The sequence below is a fragment of the Poecilia reticulata genome, linkage group LG1 (genome assembly GCF_000633615.1).
Source record: "Poecilia reticulata strain Guanapo linkage group LG1, Guppy_female_1.0+MT, whole genome shotgun sequence".
NCBI lineage: Eukaryota > Metazoa > Chordata > Actinopteri > Cyprinodontiformes > Poeciliidae > Poecilia > Poecilia reticulata.
In genome coordinates, this window is record NC_024331.1 from 28,920,622 (window position 1) to 28,942,418 (window position 21,797).

Here is a 21,797-nt window from a genome sequence, read left to right on the forward strand (position 1 = left end):
AGTTACCAATAGTCACCTCACTGTTGCCAACTCAGAGACTTTCTTAGTAAATGCCTTTTTATTTAGCATCTGTAGCTAAATAAAAAAAAAAACTTCTTGTTGATCGTTGTTATCAAATAATGCAGTCGAATTTAGTTTATTTAAAAAGTTTTCCACCTAAGGAAACTCAGCTGAAACAATAGGTGCTCAGTGATCTTTTTTTTTTTTTTTAATTAATTTTATTAAGAAGCCTATTTGCTCCTGGACAAACATCACACAGACTATCTCAAACATCTCTGTAATGTGTTTGAACTTTTCTGCTGCACAGAAACACGCAGACTCGTCATCATGGCTGCAGATGTGGCACATCTGGCCAACTGGACTGAGTCATACTTGGCGATCTACACCTTCCTCTCTTTTCCTCTCTCTGCCGCCATGACAGTAGAGTTGTTGGCAAGCATTAAACCAGAGAAGCTGAGTTATGAAGCTCAACTTGGGAGAGGATCTTAGAGGGTGTGTAAACAAAAAGTGAACTTGTAAAAAGTCCCTCTGTCTAGCCTGAGTGGATTTTTCTGGCACAATAAAGTTGTGTGCAACTCCACAGCCACTCCCTCTTGGCAGCTGGCCGACATTTTCCTGCAGGCCTGCAATGAGAACTGGGACAAGGAAGGGAGATTAAAGTAAAGTAAGGTGAGAGGAAACAAAGAGTCTTCTTTTCCTCTTATCTCCTTTCTTTGCCACTATGACATCACCGCCATGCAGAAGTGGGTAAAATAGTACGACTTCAACATGTTTTTACTCAAGGAAAAGTAAAAAAGTACAGCATAGTAAAAATACTAAGAAAAAAAATACATTTAAATATATGTTCATAAAACTTCAGCAGGGTCCAAATTGGAGTCATAAATTTGAACAAAATTTTAATTAAAACTATGTTTTGTCCCCATTTAAATGTTGATGGACCATGCCTTCATTGTTGTTGAGGAAAAGAATTACTCTTGTTTAGTTGGGACATATCCAACATTGTACAGTAAAATATACTTAATATCTGACTTGATAATTAATTTGATATCTAATCAATTTCCCCTTGAGGATCAATGTAGCATATTCTATTCTATTTTATAATAAATAAAATGGAGGGAACACAAACTTCAACAATCAATATGTATTAAAGTTTTATACAAGACATTGAAGACTGAATAGTTAACCTAGTGGTTATTTTAAAGGGCTATGCAATATTTATTTATTTAAATTAAACCCTCTGGACGTTGCCGTTTCGCGTGGGGGAGGGGATGCTGAACGGTCTCCTTAACAATGGGTGTATTCCTTAACAGTTCACCGGTGGATCAATCGGGAGTGAATACTAAAAAGGCGGAGTGAGATGAGCTTTCCTCCGAAATGGACGACAAGTCCCGAGATTATTTGTCAAATTCATCTGATTTCATCAGCTCACTAATCTCCGTCAACAAAATGTGCAACACTGAAATATAAACTATGAGTGTTTACACTCACAGCCTGGAATGCATCATATTATGTCGATTCTTTGACGTTATCCCTTACTTTCTACACCAAAACAACTCATCGGTGTCATGGTCAAAGTGAATGGGTTCGCAGCTCCCACTGATGGATCTCTGAAAGGGGGCTTCCGTGGCATGCAGCAGTGGCTGGACAGATGGATAAAGTTTCCTCCTTTCTCGATTTGCTCGCCGAAGAATAAAATGAGGCGCACCAATAGATAACAACACTGAGCATGCGCCTGAGGTGTCGTCGAAGAAACGAGTAAACAGAAGAAGAAAAGAAGGTGTTAGCGGATGATCGTGCTGACGTCACGTTTCTACTTCGGAGTTGGAGCTGAGTAGTAAGCGTGGAGCCGCGCTTTGGAGGAGCAGCAGACACCGCAACAATGGCCCCGAAGAGAGTATTTCACTGCTGCTCGTTGACGACTCTGAATCTCACAGCTGCTTAGTTGTGTCTCCCAGCGGCGAGAAGCAAACAGACGGACATTTTGGATAGTTCTGCGTTGTCTCCGGGGCTTTTACAACATGTCTTCCGCGGCGGTTGCTGCCTCCAGAAGACAGTCCTGCTATTTGTGCGATTTACCCCGCATGCCTTGGGCAATCATCTGGGATTTTACCGAGGCCGTTTGCCGGGGATGTGTCAATTATGAGGGCGCCGACCGAATCGAGTTTGTTATAGAGGCTACAAGACAGCTGAAACGGGTGCATGGCTTCCCGGAGGGCCGCTCTACCGGCCCGGGGAAGTCCCACCACGCCTCGGACCCGGGCTCCCGTCCGCCGCAAACTCTAGACCGATACCCGCTGTCTGAGAGGCCACCCCGTTTAGGTGTGGAGTACCCGGCGGGCAGGCAGACGAACGGCTTCCCCATCCCAAACGGATATCCAAAATCCGACGATCCACCTGAGCTCTCCAACTCCCGCAGGACGAGCTCAGTTCCTCCTAGTCTGGTGCCTTTGGTTAACGGCGGCATTTCCGCTGTTCACCCGCTTAACGGCCGTCCAGGTCAGATGAGTCTGGTCGTTTCGGGTCCCGTGGATCACGGGAAGCGCCACGAGGAGCTGAAGGACAAACAGAGGCCGGACAGCATGTCGGACATGTCGGAAAGCCACAAGGAGTGGGGAGGCAAAGGCAAAACGGTGAGGGACCTGATGGCGCTTCAGGACGGACGGTTTGCCATGCAGCGGATCATGGCGTATGAGGCTGGCGCCACTTCTTCAAAAACAGGTAGGAGTTGGTTTTATGCTCGAGGAATTTGGAATAAAACGTATTTACAGGCATTTTTAACCTTTTTTTGGTACAGTTTTAGCTCAATTAGTGCACCAAATATGTTGTTCTTAAAGCAAACGTCTTTGTTTTGAGTCTGTTGACGATTAATCGATAACTTAATTAGCTGGCGATTATTTCAACTATCGATTGATCACGAATAATTTTTTTTCTGCCTTTGCCTGCTGGCATGTGTTTGTGAACATGGTGAGCTTAAACAAAATATGTCATAACTTCTTCATGTTGCAACTATGCTAACACAACAAACATTTTTACATAGTATACTTGCAAATTCCTTTTAATCTTGTCTTTTTAAATTTTAAGCAATTTAAATAGCAGGACTATTAAATCTTCTACATTCTATGTAGAGTTTTTGTCTGTTGTTTTCTATCAGACAAAAGTTTGAGTCCATGCAGACATCTTCACTCATGAGGTAACAACCAGCTAATACTTGTTAGCTAGCTAACTAGCCAGCTATCTAGCTGTGTGAGAAGCACAAAGCTGCTGCCAAGAGCCACAAAAAACTTCCACCTTTTATCCTCTGAAAAATAAATTATATCAATTTCTGTTGTGCATTTCTGATATGGGTCTTAAATTTGAATTATAATGGTCATAAAATATCTTACAAAGTCTTAAATTTGAGTTGGCATAACTGCATGGACTCTGTTACCTATGTTGTTATTATTAAAGGTGTCCTATGATTCAAAATTCACATTATGCAGGTTTTTATGCTTCCATTTGGGTCTCAACTGCTTCTAAAAAACAGCCCAAGCTCTTAGAAAAGCGCCCAGCTGTTCTTTGGCAATAAGTTAATGTTTTTTGGTGTCTGGAAAATGATCAATTTCAAAAACCTCTACAATGGTAAGTCACATTTGGGGCACCTAGCATACGCTATTACCTAGCATCCCCAGTCAGAGAAACCCCATTGCCTAGCAACTCAAGCGGCGCTCCAGCAAGTTTGGCCAGCTGGTTTTACTGCTTTATGTTGGAAAAGTCAAGTGTTCTGGATGTTGACTTGCCAGCCAGAAACCGTTTGCTGTGTTCTTGTTGATTGTGCAGGAGACTCAACTTCTGCCATTCACAGCCTTTTTCACTTGTGAGTGTAAAGTTGAGTTGGGGACGTGGCCAGCAGCAGCTTATTTGGATTTAAAGTGACATTAGGCCATAAAACAGCTCATCCTGAAAGGAGCTCAAACCAGGCAGAACTGAGCAGACTAAAATGTCATTCTAATGATTTTATGCAAAAACAAATACAATGAATATGTTTTGTATATTGCATAGAGCTATCCTGACTAGTCCAAAGAAGCATAATATATCACCATTAATCATTTGAATTTTCTTTTTCAGACCGAGGGAAGCAAAGTCGGCCTGCAAAGAGAAAAGCCTCCCCAGAGCCAGAAGGTGAGGGCAGCGCCGCCAAGATGAGCAACAGCGAGGGTCAGCCATGGCCCTCATCTTCTCTGCCAAGCTTTTCAGCTGCTGCATCACCCCACCCTACTGAAGCTGCCACCTCACAGAGTGTCCGGTCACCGATGGCGGCGCTCATCCATGCCACCGACAATGCAGGAAGCGCCGGCTCGCTCAAAGACGCCGCGGCGGCTGCCCGGCTGAACAGCAGCAGCCCCGTGTCACCTTCTTCCTCTTCCCAGAGGAGACCACCTCAAAGGGAGGGGTCTGCTCCCCCTGGATCCAGCGGCATGGATCCCCCGCCGCTACAGAGCCTCTCAGACTCCTCTGCGGCGCCTGGCGGCGCGCCGCTGTGCTGCACTCTGTGCCACGAGCGGCTGGAGGACACGCACTTCGTCCAGTGCCCATCTGTTCCCGCCCATAAGTTCTGCTTCCCCTGTTCGTGCGACAGCATCAGGCAGCAGGGTGCCACTGGGGAGGTGTACTGTCCGAGCGGGGAGCGGTGCCCGCTGGTTGGCTCCAACGTGCCCTGGGCCTTCATGCAGGGCGAGATCACCACCATCTTGGCTGCAGATATAAGGGTGAAAAAAGAGAGAGATCCTTGAACTTACCCGACGTCCAGTGCAAGTCAGTTGACAAGTTGACCCATTTATCAACATCTAATGCGAGGAACCTGTTTTAGTTTGTTCTATCCACCTTATTCCTACGCCCCATTATTCTTTGCGCAAATTATGGGCGCGACTTCCGCCGCTAACTGGAAACGCCATTTGTTTACATGTTAGCAACTCGCTATCCGGCTTTTATGAGAGCTTTTAGGCTATAAAATATGTGGGAACACCAGCTATCAAAGCTTAAATGTGAGAATATTGGTTTACCGCAACCTACATCTATTGCGGGGTGGGATCAACTTGAAGCAATAGCTTATGTAGCTACTTCACTGACTCAGTTGCTTCAGATGCAGATGAAGGTTTTCTTCTGTTGGCTTTTTGTCCACACAATGAAATGAGCACACATAAAGCAGTTTGGGCTCTCTTCAAGTTTAGCCAAATTATTTTTGTCTGCTTATCTGTCTTTTGGCAATGAAAACTACCACTTTTGTTTTGGGAGCACCTTCAAAACACACCTGCTGCAGCCACAAACTAAACCTGGTCTGATTATTAGAGAACAGCCACGAACAGCACAACAGTTTCCCGAGCTCCACTAGGGCATCTTATGGTGTGAAGTTGCTCTCTATATCAGGTTAAGGTGTGATTCAGTTCGGTTCTAGTCCAGTGGGGAGATTCTCCATATTACGGTCTGGAGCGCATCAGCTGCGGTTATTTCTCCAATGATTTTCAGCAACGGAGAACCTCAAGGTTCTGGTTGTGATGGACTAAATAATCCCAGATTTTTGATTTTGTCTTATAAATAAATTTTCCAGGCCCAATCATGATAAATCCTCAGATCATGAATTTTATTATTTTTTAAATTCAAACGAAAAATAAAATTCACATCACACCAAGCTAATGTTGTATACTCCTGGTGTTTTATACTGTCGGCACAAACCTGCAGCTCAGATCTCTGACCAGCTTCTCTGCTTTTCTCTTTATTACTGTCAGTTCTTCAGAGAAACGAGCTGCTAGCAGCTCTAACTCACGGTCATTCCGTTACAAAACGTAACGATCGTGCTCCTGTCGCTCCCCGTAATGAAACTCACAATTATGATCGTCTGTACTGAGCAGCTCTCTGGTAGCAGACTGTGTGTTCCTAAACAAGTTTTACAAAATATTGTATTATAACCAAAAAGGGAGCTGTAACTTCTATCATGAATATAGACTAGCAAAATAAACTAGAAATTTCAATGAAATACTGCTACTTCCACTAGCCGCCGGAAGTAACACCCATAATCGTTTCCTCGGTTAATCCCTCAGGAATAAGGTGGATAGGGTTGGGTGATAAATCAATTTTATGCTGCAATATGTAACTTTTATAAAATATATATATTTTTACTTGTGTATCAAAACTGTTAACATGAGGCAGATAATCTGTGAAAAGATTGATTTACTCCACCTCCTCGTTGAGCTACTACTGCTGTCTGAAGAGATGCACAATTAACAGCCAATCAGAGCCAGGAGCAGGGTCTTAGCGCTGTCAATCATTCTCATGTATGCCACTCAATGTGCTAATAGTGGAGAAACAACTTACCATTACAGGAAAACCGTTTATCGTTTTCTAACTCTTAGTATTCACAACAGGATCTGCTAGTTGCTAGCAGAGCAGAGAGCAATCCTGTACTTGACAGCGCTAAGACCCGCCTCCTGGCTGTGATTGGTTGTTTCTGTCTCATACTAAACTGTCACCACATCTTGGCAATTTTAACAAATGTTTCAACAGTGTAAAAAGAAAATAAGCTTTTTATAAAAGCTACATTCTGCAGCTTTAATTTTTGGAAAATCTGGCTTTTTTATTATTTTTTTTTCCACCTATCTGCTCCTTGGGTTTCTGTAGTTAAACCCAAGGAGCAGGTTTAACTGCGGTGCCTGACGACGCTGACGTCAGGCGCCGCTGATAACGCCTGAGGCCGCCATCTTGTTTGACAAGCATGTTTTACAACTTCTTTTTATTTGGACTTTAAATTCAACTTAACTCTACTACAAAATATTCGGACAATTTTTAAAATTTCTTTTTTTAAATTACCAGAATAAAGTCGTAATATTACAAGAAAAAAAACACTGTTGTTTCCTGAATTAATTTGTAGTATTAGCAAAACTCTTACACAAAAACTGAGAGAAAATTAAAATGAAGAAATTTGACCATCTTGCTACTGGTTTTACAAGTAAGGAAATACTTAATTTTTAAACGCATCAGCATCAAATTATGAGTAGAATATTTGTAATTTTTTTTTTTTGTAAACAAAAGTGATTCAAATTGGATTTTATTCTCAAGCCATATCGCCCAGCCCTAATTTTGTCATAGTTTGTGTTTATTTTTATGCTTGAATTAATGAATTGGTATGTACTTTTCATTCACTATCACATCTGTTCGTGTTTTTATCAGACAGCGGCTCTTCGTACTAGAAAATTACTAATTTGAGCACTTGATTAAAAAGTCAATAAAATATGCTCCAAGCTGTAAATGTATGCACTTGTTTAATGGGGAATAAAAGCCAAATACAATTTCAGATCTTTAATACCACATCAAGTGTCTGTGAGTTAATTTGTTTAATGTATTTGAGAAGCCAGGAATTGCCTGAATCAGCAGTGATGAAAGAAAAATTCTAGAGTCATAAGTGATTTGTTAATAATTCAAATATACAGTAATACCAGGATTTAGTTTATATTCTCATTTCAGTTTGCAGGTTTTCTTCCTTTTTTCCCTCAGCATTGCTGACTAATACATTCAGCTTAAGAAACTGTCGGCTTGTCACATATTGAGTTTTGTGCCATTATTCCAATGAAAATGCCACAACAGTTATGTCATAAAGAGCGACGGCGGTCTGCTGGAGCGCTCTTAAGGCGACAGCTGACTCAGCAGCCTGGTTTTTCCATATAACTCTGTTTTTTAAAGCATCCAAAGTGTTCCTATGCTCTTTAATGCTGCTGCCTCATCAGAAATCTGCTTCCATTACCCCCTTTTATCTCGTTTCTGTGTACTTATTTTTTCTTTTTGCCTCCCATTAAAGGAGACCTATTATACAAAATTCACATTTTGCACGTTTTTATACAGCCATTTGGGTCACAACTACTTCTAAAAACAGCCCAAGTTCTTAAAATAAAAACCTACCCAGCCGTTTTTGGCAAGAAGTTCATGTCTTTTATGTCTGGAACATAAGCAGTTGAGTTTTTACACAGTTATTTATTTAAGAGTATTCTTACTATGCTTTACTTTTACATGAGTTACTGTATTACGAAGTATTGGTATAGTCTTAAGTGACATTTCTGGATGCTTAATTCCGGCTTGAGTAATTTCTTGGATGGCTGCTTTCTTCTTTTACTTGAGTAAAATATGCTGAAGTAGTCTTATTTGTGTACAATTATTAGCTACTCTACACACCTCTGTCAAAAACCTTCTTATAAGTAACATTCCACTGCACCGTTACTTAGCAACCCCAGCCAAGCCCTGCTGTTGCCTAGCAACCCAAGCAGAGCTCTGGTATGTTCAGTCAGTTGTTTTTACCTACTGGAAAAGAGCTTGGTTGTTGACTTGCCATTAAGAAACCACTTGCGACATTACTTTTGGTTCTGATTCTCAAAGATGTATGGTTGTAGTACTTTTGAAGCTATGCACAGCTATTTTCACGTGAGAGTGTAAACGTTGCGTTGGGATCGTGAATATAAATTTATTTGGATTCCTACCGGTAAGTGACAAGAGGACCTAACCATGGCCAGAAATAATTTTAAAAAAGGAGTAAATTTTGGTCAAAAAATTTTGAGACTAATCTCAGAAATTTTCTAGAAAAAGTTTTTGAGATCCAAAGTATGAAAAATGTAAAGAAAATACCACCAGAAATTTCTAGATCAACCTTGTAAGGTTTTAGATTATCTCAGAAATTTTCCAGAAAAAACAGTCTGGAAAAGACTCAGAAATGTTGAAATTAATTTCAGATTTTTCAGATCTCTGAGCTCCAAAAGTAAAAAACAAATTGCAAGAAAAATTTTGACATTAAATTCAGATATTTTCTAGGAAAAACTTTAAAATTTCTGAGCTCCAAAAGTTGAGAATTTGCCAGAAACAAACAAAACTTTTGAGACTAATCTCATAACTTTTAGATTAATCTATGAAGTTTTCTAAACACTTGGAAATTTCTGAGCTCCAGCTTGAAAATTTACAAGGAAAAAGCTCACAAATTTTGAGATTAATTTTTCTCCAAAAAATTTTAGATTTCTGAGCTCGGAATGTCTAAAACACTCACAAGAAAAAAAACTCATAAATTTTGAGAATAATTTCAGAAATCTTCTAGGAAAAACTTTAATATTTTTGAGCTCCAAAAGTTAAAAATTTGACAGAAAAAATCTCAAATTTTTTCCGAAACCCAACAGTCAAACATTTTGGTCCCTGTTGCTTTCTCTCTGCCCATTTACAATTGCAAATTCAATGCAGTTAAATTTATTCGGTTGTAGAAATGGTAGGCACAGTGGAGCAGTTGGTAGAGCTGTTGCCTTGCAGCAAGAAGGCTCTGGGTTCAATTCCCGGCCCCAGTCTTTCTGCATGGAGTTTGCATGTTCTCTCTGTGCATGCGTGGGTTTTCTCCGGGTACTCCGGTTTCCTCCCACAGTCCAAAAACATGACTGTCAGGTTAATTGGCCTCTCCAAATTGCCCCTAGGTGTGAGTGTGTCTGTAAATGGTTGTTTGTCCTGTATGTCTCTGTGTTGCCCTGCGACAGACTGGCGATCTGTCCAGGGTGTACCCCGCCCCTCGCCCGGAACGTTAGCTGGAGATGGGCACCAGCAACCCTCCCGACCCCACTGAGGGACAAGGGTGTAAAGAAAATGGATGGATGGAAATGGTAGGATGGAAAATTACAGTCATCGGAGATGAAAGGGGGAAAGAAATTGGCCACAGATGAGTAAATGTCTGCCAAAAACTGTAGATTTGTAAGAAACTGTCAATTATTGCTGATTAAAGTCCTGAATTTACTTTTTTAAGCATTTCCCAGGTCCAGGTCAGACTTGTATTTTGGATCCTGTTCAAGGAGTTCATGTCAAGTTTGCACCCAGGAGATGTTCTAATATTAAAAGAGCTTGAATGTGCAGGTGCGCTCCTAGAGGGGGGCAAGTGAGGTCTGTGGCCTGATAAGACCCATGGTCTTATCATCCCCCCCTATGACAGCATAAAATTAAAAACGGTCAGAATAATAAAAATGTCAAATACAACACATATTTATAAGATGCAGCCAATCTCATCCTATTTCAAATCAACATAATGTTTAAATGTTTTCCAAAAAGATCTGCTGGTGGGTTATTATAAAGTGAGGGCGCTCTACACTTAAGTATACTTTGCTTAATTGCTGTTTTGTATAATGGTGAGTAAAAATTGCAAGAGTATCTGAATCGGTTGGATCAAATTGTTTTACATGCCTTGACACTGAGAATCTGTGCTATATAAATAAAGGGAAGGTAATAATTTCATTAGCATTGAAACGTGTGAAACCTCAAAATGATGCTGCGGATTTAAACTGGAGAACTAAATATTGAGTCTCAAGAGGCTATTTTGTTTATCTGGAGTCATTTAAACTGATATTATTTATTTTACAGTAACTTCTCCATGTGGAAATGTTTCATAAATTATGGAGAATGTCCACACCTCCAAAAAATCAATTTATTTGGCATAAGAGGAAAAGAACAGAGTAAACATAGTAAACATTTACATTTCATAGATCTTCACAGTGCCTTTGCATTAACTGCAGATTTCTGATATGCATTTCCAAATTCTTTCATTTATTTTCAGCCTTATTGTGAACAGAAATGTAACAGAACTACATGAATTATTCTATATTTTTTTAGAAGAGAAGCAAAATTGGCCTGCAATTTATTCTGTTGTCACTTTTTATTCAAGTTAGTCATAGTTGCAGCACAAAAGATGACATGGAGAATGAAGGATAGTGAGATCCTCCTGAAGTCACAGCAGTTAAGATTATTTTACTTACCAGTCTGAATAAATGCCTAAAATACCTTTCATTACACAAAGATTTTAATTTAATTTATTTAATATTTCCACTTCCAGATGAAAGTAGCTTCATCATAAGAGAAATAAAAGAGTGTAAGCATATCAATCTGAGCTTAAAACATCATCCCAATCTGTGTGAGCATCTCATTTCTTTATTCAAATCAAAAATGCATGGTCTATCCCAATTAACAAGGCAGAACAAATTACTAACCTCAATTATTGACATGCAGTCTGATAATTGTAAGAGTAACGATTCTTTGTTTTGGTACAAATTGTTAAAACAAAATTTAAATGAATTAAAACTTTATATTTTCTTGTGATATATTTCCTTTGAGGAATAAATAAAAGAGAGAAAAAAACAATTATTTCACAAAAACAACAACCTTAAAGATCAAATATCTTTTGAGTGCATGCAATGCACATATTTCCATTAACATCTTTGATTTTTTTTTTGCATACACTATGGCATTATTTTTCTTTATCATTATTATTTTGATTAGAAATAGTAGCAGAAGCAGCATAAGTGGTATTAGTATTAGTATTAGTATTAGTAATGTTAGTAGTCATGGCAACCAAAAGGGGCAACAAACTGAATTATTCCAGATCCAGGATAACTGGCTTCTCATCTTTATGTTCTTTGTTCTAATAACAGAAACAGCAGTTTTGTCAAAAATATGTTTTGTATATTTACTAGAGGCAGTTGTTTTTAGAACAGGTTCAATAGGAAATGTTTGAATGATCTGAATGTTTGGATCTGTAGCTGAAGGTGAACAGATTTAAATAAAATGAAGAATCTGCTGAATCTCAACAGCTAAAGGAAAGTCGGCCAAATCTAAGCATATAACACAATGTTATGATCAACCATCCTGTACGGGAATTCAAAAGTGCCATAATTTAATACATGAAAAAGGCCCATCAGTGTGAAAATTGTAATGTGTCTAGTGCTGCATATTTCAAGAATAACAAAACTCCAAATAATCATTTTTTTTTTCTTTTTTTTTTTTACATAAGCTTTATAAATTGCTGTCTTTTCTGTTACATTTTCATCTAAATTTGTTTAATTCTGCAACATTTGACCTAAAATTGTCTCAGAGCTGCCCTCTTTGGGTTGACTAGTTGCAACTGCAGTCCAGCAGTTGCAACTGTAACCAATAACATTTCTTATTGGTTACAATGTTACAGTTTGGTGGATGTCTATTTTAGAGTACTGCATTTAAATATAAAAGAATCTCAGTCAGAAAGATGCCCCGGGTTGGTCAGTAATTGGAATTGTAAGAGTGTGATTATTGATCAATTAGCATTTCTCAGTTTTGCACGTGTATTTAATTTACAGATGTGAAAACAGGTTGGAATAGGACTCCTTTCCACTGTGTTAGACATTTCATCTGTTATCTCAAAAGTCTCCAATAACGGAGAAAAAAGTCTATACATTTGTCATTAGTCGCTTTTTTGAAAATAAAGTTGCTAGAGGGGTCTGAAAAGTTATAAATATAGTTACAAAATCATTAAATTTGCAAAAGTGTTTTCTCTTGTTCTGATCATTGCTCTGCTTAACCCCTTCCACTCATCCCTGCATAAAGCCACGCCCCTTTGTGTAACTTGACTCCGCCCACTTTAGTGGAATTTTTAAAAAATTGTCAAGGGGCGGAGCTAAGCTGCCTCAAAGGAAGGTTGATTTGGTATTAGTAACAATGAATTAAATAACATTAATTTTGGAGATTTGTGTCACTGTTAGCCTTCTATAGAAGGATTATCTGCACCCTGGTGAAGTAAAATAAAAATAATAAAAATAATAATATGGAAGAGACAGCAGGGGAAGAATATGAAAGAAGAAAGATTCAAGCACAAAATGGTAAATATAAGTTAATCTTCTCCTAGTTATCAGGCCTGGTGGTAGTAGTATTAGCAGTATTAGTTGTAGTGACTGGTATGCAAAGCATTATCATGCAGTGAAGTAATTGCTATTTGGAAAGCATTGACTGAAGAATGTGAGACAGTGGTGGGTTAAACATACAGAGTTTAATCAGTAACTAGTTTGAGCTGCCTACGAACTCAAACCAGATAGAGTTAAACTAGGAAAACGGCAGTGGGGGCGATCTGCCAACACATCTATAGGAAAGATGTACAGTCACAGTCAGTACAGTGACCAATGAGTCAAAACAGAAGTGGGTGGTCAAGAAAGCTTTCTGATTTAGTCTGGAGATCTCAATCTCTTCAGTTCGTTTTCTGTCTTCCTTTTGTTTAGCATTTCAGTTCTTTTTGGAGCATTTATGCTCCACAAAGGTTGTCCTTTCCTTTGATTTCCATAAGCAACTCCGCACTGTCAAGAACTCAGTAGAAGTGGGGCATTCGGCTGCAGGTTCTGGAAGAAAAGAGTGAACACTTAAGTCTGCCATTTTGTTTGCATGAAAACAAAATGGCAGCAGGTAGAAATGATCAAAAAGCAAAAATATCAATTCAAACAGCAAGCTACAGGAGAAAGAGGCATTACAATTGAGACTAAAAGTTTAGTTTTAGGTGTAAGCAAGGCATATTTGTTAACAAAATAAACGTCCTGTTTGATGTTTGGGTAGAATTTTGGGCAAGAGCAGAATCGTATCAGCATAAAAATGTTTTCCTTGATACGTTTTTTTACAATTTGTCATGTTACAAAACAAATTTCAATTTATTCCACTGTAACTCTGGAGAGGCTACTGTGGATGTGCATGCAGCTGTTCCTCAATGAAACCACTGAAATAAATTCAGAGCAGAATATACTGGATCCCCGGGGTTTTACCGGATTAAGAATCTACAATTTAGCTGAAATCAGCGAACACTTGATAATTGCTCTAAAAACGCTTAATACTACCTGTTTCAATATTTCAAACATTAAACATACTGTAATATGTATTATCACACGTCGTAGAAACCGACTTAGCACTACCAGAAAAGCCAGCATCAACCGTCTTAGGGGTTCAGCCAATCAGCACCGAGGAAAACAAATGGCGCTCCTGGATTCTAGTTTCCCAGCTGCTTTTTCTTGATAACATTTTAGTTTTGCCCATAGGTGAAAAAATTCAGAGAATCTGTCAATTTTCCAGTCATTTCTGTGAATAATTTGGAGTTACGTTCCATAGACAAATCCTTGAAATAATCCAGCTGTATGCGCATTCCTGTCTGTGGTTTACTGGCCTGCTTACATTTATATTAGAGTAAAATCAAATCTGAATCTTCTGGTGGGGCAAGTAAACTAAATCTGGGGCATGTTTTTTCAAGTATAGTGCTCATTTAGTAAAAACAAACAAATACAAAACAAACAAAAGAAGGTATTTGTTGATATAATAATTCTATGAACAAAAAATGTGCACAAAAATGTTCTTAGTTTTCAATGTTAGATAACGCTAGAGCAATAAAGTGCAAATTTTAATGTAAATAAGTGTGGAGGGTACCATGTAATCTGTCATGAATGCTAGCAATACTAATTTGACTGAAATAAGGTACAACAAATTAATCATGAAATCCAAAATATATATTTACATTTAATTTTACTTTACTGCAGAAATAAATGCATCTATAAAGAGAAAAGAATTAAGGAAGTCCAAAAAAGAAATTGTAAAGTTGGGCATGTTTCCCTCTTTTTAGCCAGTTTTTTTTTTTAGTTTGTGGATATATTCCCAGGTGGAAAAAAGTATACTTTAGTATACTAAATTTTAACATACTTTAGTATACTTTTATCAATGTACTTAAACTGTACTATTTTGGAACAACTAATTTTGTGCTTAGTATACTTTAGTAGTATTTAAAGAGTATTAAATTACAACTAATAGTATATTTTAGTATACTATAAGTACTTTTTTTGAACAACTTCAAGTGTACTTAGAGTATACTTTTTAAATATAATATTTCAGAGCTTTATTATAATAATTATATCAAAATATAATATTTTGAGTGTAATAATTCTGTCTCAGAATTATACTAAAAATATATATTTAATATACTTCAAATATATTTTATATATAGTATTAATATATTAGTAATGTATTTAAATTACACTTAATTTTTATTTTTGATTTCCTGCCATTGATAATAAACTACAATTTTAATTACTCGAGAAAGTCTTTACTCCTATGTACCTATTTTGTACATGACATGCATAACTACACTACAGTACTCACACTGTTTTAGGCTAAAATTACATGGAAAGATTAATTACACAACATGCTCAAGGTAATTAAAATATTTTGTTTTATTACCGACATTTTAAAATTGTCCAATTTTACTCACAACTTTATGAACTTTACATAAATTATCAGTTTACACATCAAAAGTGAACACATGAGCATGAAAATTTAAGGGTGACAATAAAACATGAAAGGGAGGATCAACGACAGAACATTCCCGTTCACTGCACCTTATAGAAACCTACAAAAAAGAACAATAGAGCAATTAAACACAGAAAGCATTTGTATTTAAAGAGAACAGAAAAATGGCAAATAAAAAAATAATACTTACAATTTTAAGACGTTTTGTACTCGCCATGTATGTGACATCACAAGAACTGATGATGATTGAATGCCTGGGGTGGAAACAGAGACAAACTACCTTAAAATCTTTCCATCCATGATCTGAACACACTGATCCTTGCAGGGTAGCGAGGGGGCTGGTGGTGCCCATCTCCAGCAGCCATCAGATGAGAGGCAGGGTTCACCCTGGACAGGTCACCAGTCCATCACAGGGTCCTGAAAGTCAACAACAAATAAAAAAAAAGAAAGATAAATGTTAGATTAACAAGAAGAGAAAAATTCTTTCCATCCATCCATTTTCTTGACACCCTTCTCCCTTAGTGGGGTCATCAAATCATGTTAATTAAGCACTTAGTGTTTGTAACACATCAGTTTTTGTTGTTGAAAATGTAGCTAGTTCCTCATTGAAAAAACAAACTTACATCATGAAGACGATGTGGAGGTTCATCCTCAGAGCTGGTTGGTGATCTGGTGGAGTCAGAGCTTCTTCTGAGACAGAAAATCTTTAGGTTTTCTAACATCCGATTTCTCTGGCTTCCTCTTTCATCTTCATTTGCTTAGTTAGACTGCAAACATATGTTGAAGATAAAATCATTGATGAACAACCACCACCTCACAATATCAAAGTCTCTCTGTCTTATGGAGCTTAATTAAAATGAGGTTAGTTTATGAATTAAAGTAGAAGTCGCAACAAACAACCTCCATGCAGTTATAACATGAAGCTGAATGATTGCTATAGTAATAATCATACACACAATAGTCACAATAAAATTGATAAATTATTTAAGAAACCAAAGTAAGTTATATATCTTTACTGCACTGTTTATAATTAAATGAAGATAATTAATAAGCAAACTTACCACCAGCTAGCAACACTTAGCAGCCTTCATCCCTTCGGGCTCCTTTTCTGACACACATTTAATTTCCATCGGTTGTTGTCCCGTTGTGTTGTCGTCTAACTCGGATTAGGACGTCACCAGCTTGAATTTACCAAAATTAGTAACTACTGTCAAGGCTTTCTCTATTTTTAAGGCAATATTATGCGAGTAAAAATGGCGAATTTGAACAGCGTCTGTTCCCTGTGTCCAAGTTTTTTCTTCTCTTTATGGGATTTAAAAAAAAATGAAAGTGTGAAATACCGCCACCATCTGGTCTGGAGTCTGAACTGGAGCTAATGCCGGTGACTTACAGGTTTTACATCACACGTCTGAAAATTGATTGGATACTTAAAAATTACATCATGATTATCCTTTTTTTCTTGTATGCAATTTTAATAAATAGTAACAGATTATTAAGGCACTTAAAAATTCATACATATTCATTCATATTTTGTTCACTTAAAAGTATACTTTTATCTAATATATTAAAAGCGTATTTTGGTACAATTATGTTTAAGTGTGTTTAAAGTTCTAATTTCGAAATTGGTACAAGTGTATTTTTAGTATACTTCAGATATACTTATAGGTAGTACACTTAATATTTAGTATACTTAAGGTATACTTTCACAAATTTAAGTATGTTTTAAGTATACTAAAGTATACTTTTTTTCACCTGGGTTTCTTAGTATGGACTTCTGCGTTTCATCATGCAACATAAATCATATTTACCGCTTACGTGGCCTTTGCTACTTTTGTGCGCTTCATCCTTTTCCTCCTCATGAGGGTCACCTGGGGCCTCTTTAACCCTGCAATCAGCAGCAGCAATCTGGGCCGTGACTTGGTGAGCCAGCTTCTCAGTAGAGTCCCTTTGGGAAACCTGCCGGAACAAGAAATCACAGGCAATCACTCGTATCTAATACCTAACCTCTTAAATCCACATTCAAGCAATTTATAAGACAACTTTTTAATACAGCAACAATATAATCATGTCCAGTTATACGTATTCTGCAAAGTAATTCACTATAGTTTTCATATTTTCACTCATACATAAAGGTAGTTGCTCTTCCAGCAAGGAAGAAAAGTTAATTATGTTGAACTTTTTGTGCACATTCAGATTTCCCAACATTATCCAAACACATTCAATAACATTTTGTTGGTTCTTCTACAGGTTTCATCCACAAATGCAACAGCTTGTTTGTCATAGAGGTATTCAATTAAATTTCTGTTTCTGAGAGCTCTATCAGAAATTAAATTTTAAAAATATATATGCTCTTATGTATTTGCCTTTCTCTTCCTTTAGTTTTTTAAATATGTGAATATTCTTCACAAATGCAGAGAGAATGTATTCTTGAACACCAGGAAAGTTGACCAATGTTTACAATTAATAAGCTAATAAGTATAATAAGTGACTGTGTTATCAAATCTGGTAATTTACTTTCTGTGGTCAAAGTTTAGTGGATTAAATGCTGTACATTGTCTGCTATAAATACAGTATGGCTGTTTATAACGGTTCATGACGGTTTGGATATTAGACTCAGAAGTGTTGGAGAAAAGAACCATCTAAGAGCTGCTGGATTGTAGCTTTTAGATGGACTTGGGCGCCTCTTTGAAATTTTAATACAATTATCACTTAAAATTAATTTATACAGTTGCTATCCATATTTTAAAGGCAATCCCCATCTCATTTAACAGTTTTCGAATGTAGGTTTTGTTGAAAGGAATAAAGCTTTCCAAACTAATCTGGTACTATGTAGAAACATATCTGCCGCCTTCTAAAATCATAAGTTGTAATTTTTTAGACCAGTTTCACCAACCACACAGGATTATTACCAAACCTGTACAAACAATAATCTTTCAAACAATATAGGCTAAATGATAACAAGAAGACAGTCAGAATCACTCTAGGAAACTCTACAAAGACATTTCTAAGATTTCAGGAACCAAAATGTGAGCCAATCTGGCCAAATGAAGATAAAGATGGAGCAATGGAACATTTCCAAAATAACTCCATAATGGCTTCAGCAACTCTTCCAGGAGGTTTCAATCCATCTGTAGCCACATTCAAGCACTGGAAACCTCATTTACCTCGACTCAAGTCAGTTTTGATTCAACAGAAAGAGACTGGACAAAAACGGAAAAACAAGTATACAACCAGACAGAACACAAAGGCTCATTTTACCATTGTTCTGTTTTGATATGCTGAATTTTAGTTTTATGGCAAAAATGTAACGACACACCATCCAGCTGAGAGTCAGTAAAATATTTTTCTAAAACCATTAGGAAGAGGAAAAAAGTTTTGGGTAAAAGGTAATAATAATACATTTAATTTGTAAAGCTCTTTTCAAGCTGAATTACAAACAGAACAGTCAACCACATCAAATAAAATTATCTTTTAAAAAACACTTAAATACATAGAACTGAACATAAAACAATTCACAGGATAAGCATAAAACAGGACATGAGTCATATATTAAATAACACTTGAATGAAAGTGAAAATTGGACATTTATCTCAAGCACTGAGAAAAATGATCTAAAGCATCAGCAAGCCCAAAAAATGCACAAAAGGTTTGGAGTGGCAAAAGTAATTACTTCAAAATGATAAATGCTGTAAAGTCTGCCAAAGTGGCTAAATTCAAAAAGTTTTGAGGGTCACAGTTTCTGAAAAGTCATGTAAAAAAACTCACCGGTAACTTTAGCCAAAACTTTGTGGTCGCTGCTAATTTCAAGAGTTTTTATTTTATGTAGGAGGTAATAATTTTCAACAATTGATCAAACTGCATTGGAAATCGTTATTTGAAAAGAGCTTTCTGTATTAAGTTAGGACATCTGAATGTAACATTAAAATGCACTTGATTATCTAAAATGTGATAAGGAAGCAAATACAAAAGCAATCGGAAACGCTTTTTCAAAGCACTGTACTTTACTGGCAGCTGGTTGCCAAGTTGCTGCAGCCGCAACCTTTGTATTTGCAAGAGTTGTTACCTGCTGAGCACAATAAAAAACAGAAAAACCTCCCTTTTATTGTAATGCACACTGAAAACAGCCAAAGAGAAATCTGGCAATGTTTAGAGATGGAAGGGCCTTGCTGATGCCATTGTTGTCGCCTGCTGGGCTTGATGTGAAATGTAGCGAGGGTAACATTGTTTGTGTCGCTGAACCTGCTACCCCCGCTCACTCCCTCCCTTTCTTTGACTCCTGTGTAAACCTCATCAAACTATCTCCCTGAAACCTTTTTCTTCTCACAAATTGATCATTTGTTTTCCTGAAGAAAACAATTTTAAATTAAATTTTGTCTTCTTCTTGTGAATATTCAGTTTTGCTTCATTCCCTTTTCCTAGCCCACCTTCTTATTTGACAATCTAAACAAAAGGATCAAGTTCAGCGACTCACCGTCTCGGATCCATAATTCAAAGCTTTTACAGTTGAATTTTCTTCATTTCGTCATTTTAGCAGCGCTTTCCCACTATAAATACGTTTTTAGAGTTTCAAAAAAGTTATCCAGACCTTTGTAGAAATATAATCGCCCACTTATTCTGACATTAATTAAGTTTGATTGGTCCAATTTTTAGGTGCAGTTTTCCTATCTACAACCGGGCAGGTTTAGATCAATAAATAACTTCAGTAGAACCTCTTTTACGACACAAAGTAGACTAAAATATTTCAAAAGCAACACATCAGACTGCGATTGAAAAAAAATCCCCCAAACAATAACAGAAGAGAAACAAAGTCATTAAGTGTTAAAAAGGCATTTCTATGCAAATTAGAAAAATGGCAACCATTGGTGAGGAGAACTTGATTGTCCCAAACTCTTTGAAAAAATATTAACTTTCTGAAAGATTACATTTGGCATAAACCTAAGATAGCAAATTAGAAAAATATAATGTCGACACTCAAGCATTTCAATGTGAATAGGATAACCAGGATGACTTGTTGATTGAAAAAACTATTCATTAATTTGTGACCTTAACCTGAAGCACATTAAGTAACACAGCAGGACAATAATCTTTAGCAAAATAGCAAATCCACCTCAACATAAAGTAATCTTAAAAACCTTCCAATTTAGCTGAACTCAAACAATTACCCAATAAAAAAAGCACAAAAGTTTCCCATGGTGCTCTAAAAGACAAGCAATCAGTAGATATGGAGGGCAATTACTTTCCCCATGTACACCAAAGTTGGTGTGGCCTAAATATAATCTTTGTCTAATATTAAAATTTGCTTATCTAAGTGCTAAAACAGAACAAAATACACTTCAACAAAATCCAGATTTAGCCAGCTGGTTAGAAGAAGTCGCATTTCATCTCCATCACTTCCATCTGTCAAGTCAGTACACAACTTTGTTTCTACGTACACACAAAGAACGGAAGAGAGAGAAATCCTTACCAATTGACCCCACACATTTGTTAGGTTATGCCCCTGGTGTCCTTGCAGACACACATATATGATCCTCTCACACAGGAAAGTTCAGCCAGGATGTAAAAACAACTATGTGGAATAATAGGATGCCGCAAACTGTTCTGGTTGGGAGGGTGAGCGCAGGGCTGGGGCCTTTGAAAAAAAGAGGGTCAACTCAGCATTTCTGATAGCAACAGGGAGTGATGGGAGGACAAAAAGCCAATCATGGAACAGACTTAGCCAGTTCCACAATGCCTGGTACTACTGACGGTCCATGAATCGGTTCAAAGAACAGTTCAAAGAATGGTTCAAAGAACAGTTCAAAGAATGATTCAAAGAATGGTTCATGGATGGATTAGTGATGCATGCAGACAAAACTTTGCCACCTCATAGACTTGAAAACTTGGAGATTTCACAGCTGAAACCAGACACCAGGTGTGTCCAAATCTTTTGTCACATGGGGCAAAATTATAGTCAAACATCAAGAGCCAAGAAAAATAAATAAGATCAAGCAAATAAAAGTGCCTGACTGTTTTTGTAGGATCAAGAGACACTGCCATCACTTTCTCCAGCTGAACAGAAACAAAACTGAAGTTATTATCTTTGAACTTTTAGGTGTGAAATCTGGGTGTAGTGATGGACCTGAGCCACATAAAGACAGTTGACAAAGTCAGCCTTCTGTCACCTGAAGAACATTTCTGATAAAAGAACTAATACAATAGTCAATACATGTCAAACTGCCTGGTTGATGAAATATGCTATACAAACAAAAACTTGATTGATTGATTGATTGATAGGTTTAAAATTCTTTTGAATTTGGTTGAACTGGATGTGAGTCACTTTTAAAAAGCTGGCTTTATTTAGCTGAGTCTAATAAATGATCTTTTGTCCTTACAGTAAAAGTCCCTGTAGAGGCCAGGTTCTACTTATGCAAGCTAGATTGTAAAGAGAACATTGTTGGAAAATTATGTCTCTAATAATTTCACCTTGATTAAAAGTAAAATATTCAGTGGACAAATATGCATCATTCTTGAACTGCAATTGGGGCCCACAAAATATCAGTCCAAGGGGCACAAATGGCCCCCAGACCACACTTTGGACACCCCTGACTTAAACTGTTTTAAAAGACTTTAATTTAAGAGACAAACTATGAGGTTCTTTTTGGGTTGTGTCTCCCCCTGTTGGTATGATGTAGAAGAACCCTTATATA

The 21,797-nt window shown here is 37.3% G+C and overlaps 1 protein-coding gene and 1 long non-coding RNA gene across 4 annotated transcripts in view; one reads left to right on the forward strand and one right to left on the reverse strand.

Annotated features, from left to right (window-relative positions):
• Positions 1–1,744: 1,744 nt before the first annotated feature.
• Positions 1,745–7,340, forward strand: LOC103470826 (interferon regulatory factor 2-binding protein 2-B-like). The gene is made up of 2 exons (XM_008419505.2): positions 1,745–2,718; positions 4,105–7,340. Exons 1-2 carry the CDS (start codon positions 2,019–2,021, stop codon positions 4,767–4,769), a joined length of 1,365 nt encoding a protein of 454 aa, XP_008417727.1. The 5' UTR covers positions 1,745–2,018; the 3' UTR covers positions 4,770–7,340.
• Positions 7,341–10,442: 3,102 nt separating this feature from the next.
• Positions 10,443–21,797, reverse strand: part of LOC103470836 (uncharacterized) — an 11,931-nt gene continuing 576 nt past the window's right edge. The window contains exons 1-3 of one of the 3 annotated variants that reach the window (XR_534537.2): positions 20,576–21,188; positions 16,920–17,067; positions 10,443–13,172 (exon numbers count right to left, since the gene is read on the reverse strand). This is a non-coding gene — a long non-coding RNA (uncharacterized LOC103470836). Of the gene's footprint in view, positions 13,173–16,919; positions 17,068–18,876; positions 20,539–20,575; positions 21,189–21,797 lie in introns of those variants that run through there. The other 2 variants (XR_534538.2, XR_001777024.1) reach the window with 2 other exon arrangements.

Excerpts from the sequence above, each read along its gene's own strand:
- LOC103470826 (XM_008419505.2), top strand. The coding sequence starts at position 2,019 with ATGTCTTCCGCGGCGGTTGCTGCCTCCAGAAGACAGTCCTGCTATTTG. Across the intron at positions 2,719-4,104 it reads CGCCACTTCTTCAAAAACAG|ACCGAGGGAAGCAAAGTCGG; the intron begins GTAGGAGTTGGT and ends TTTCTTTTTCAG.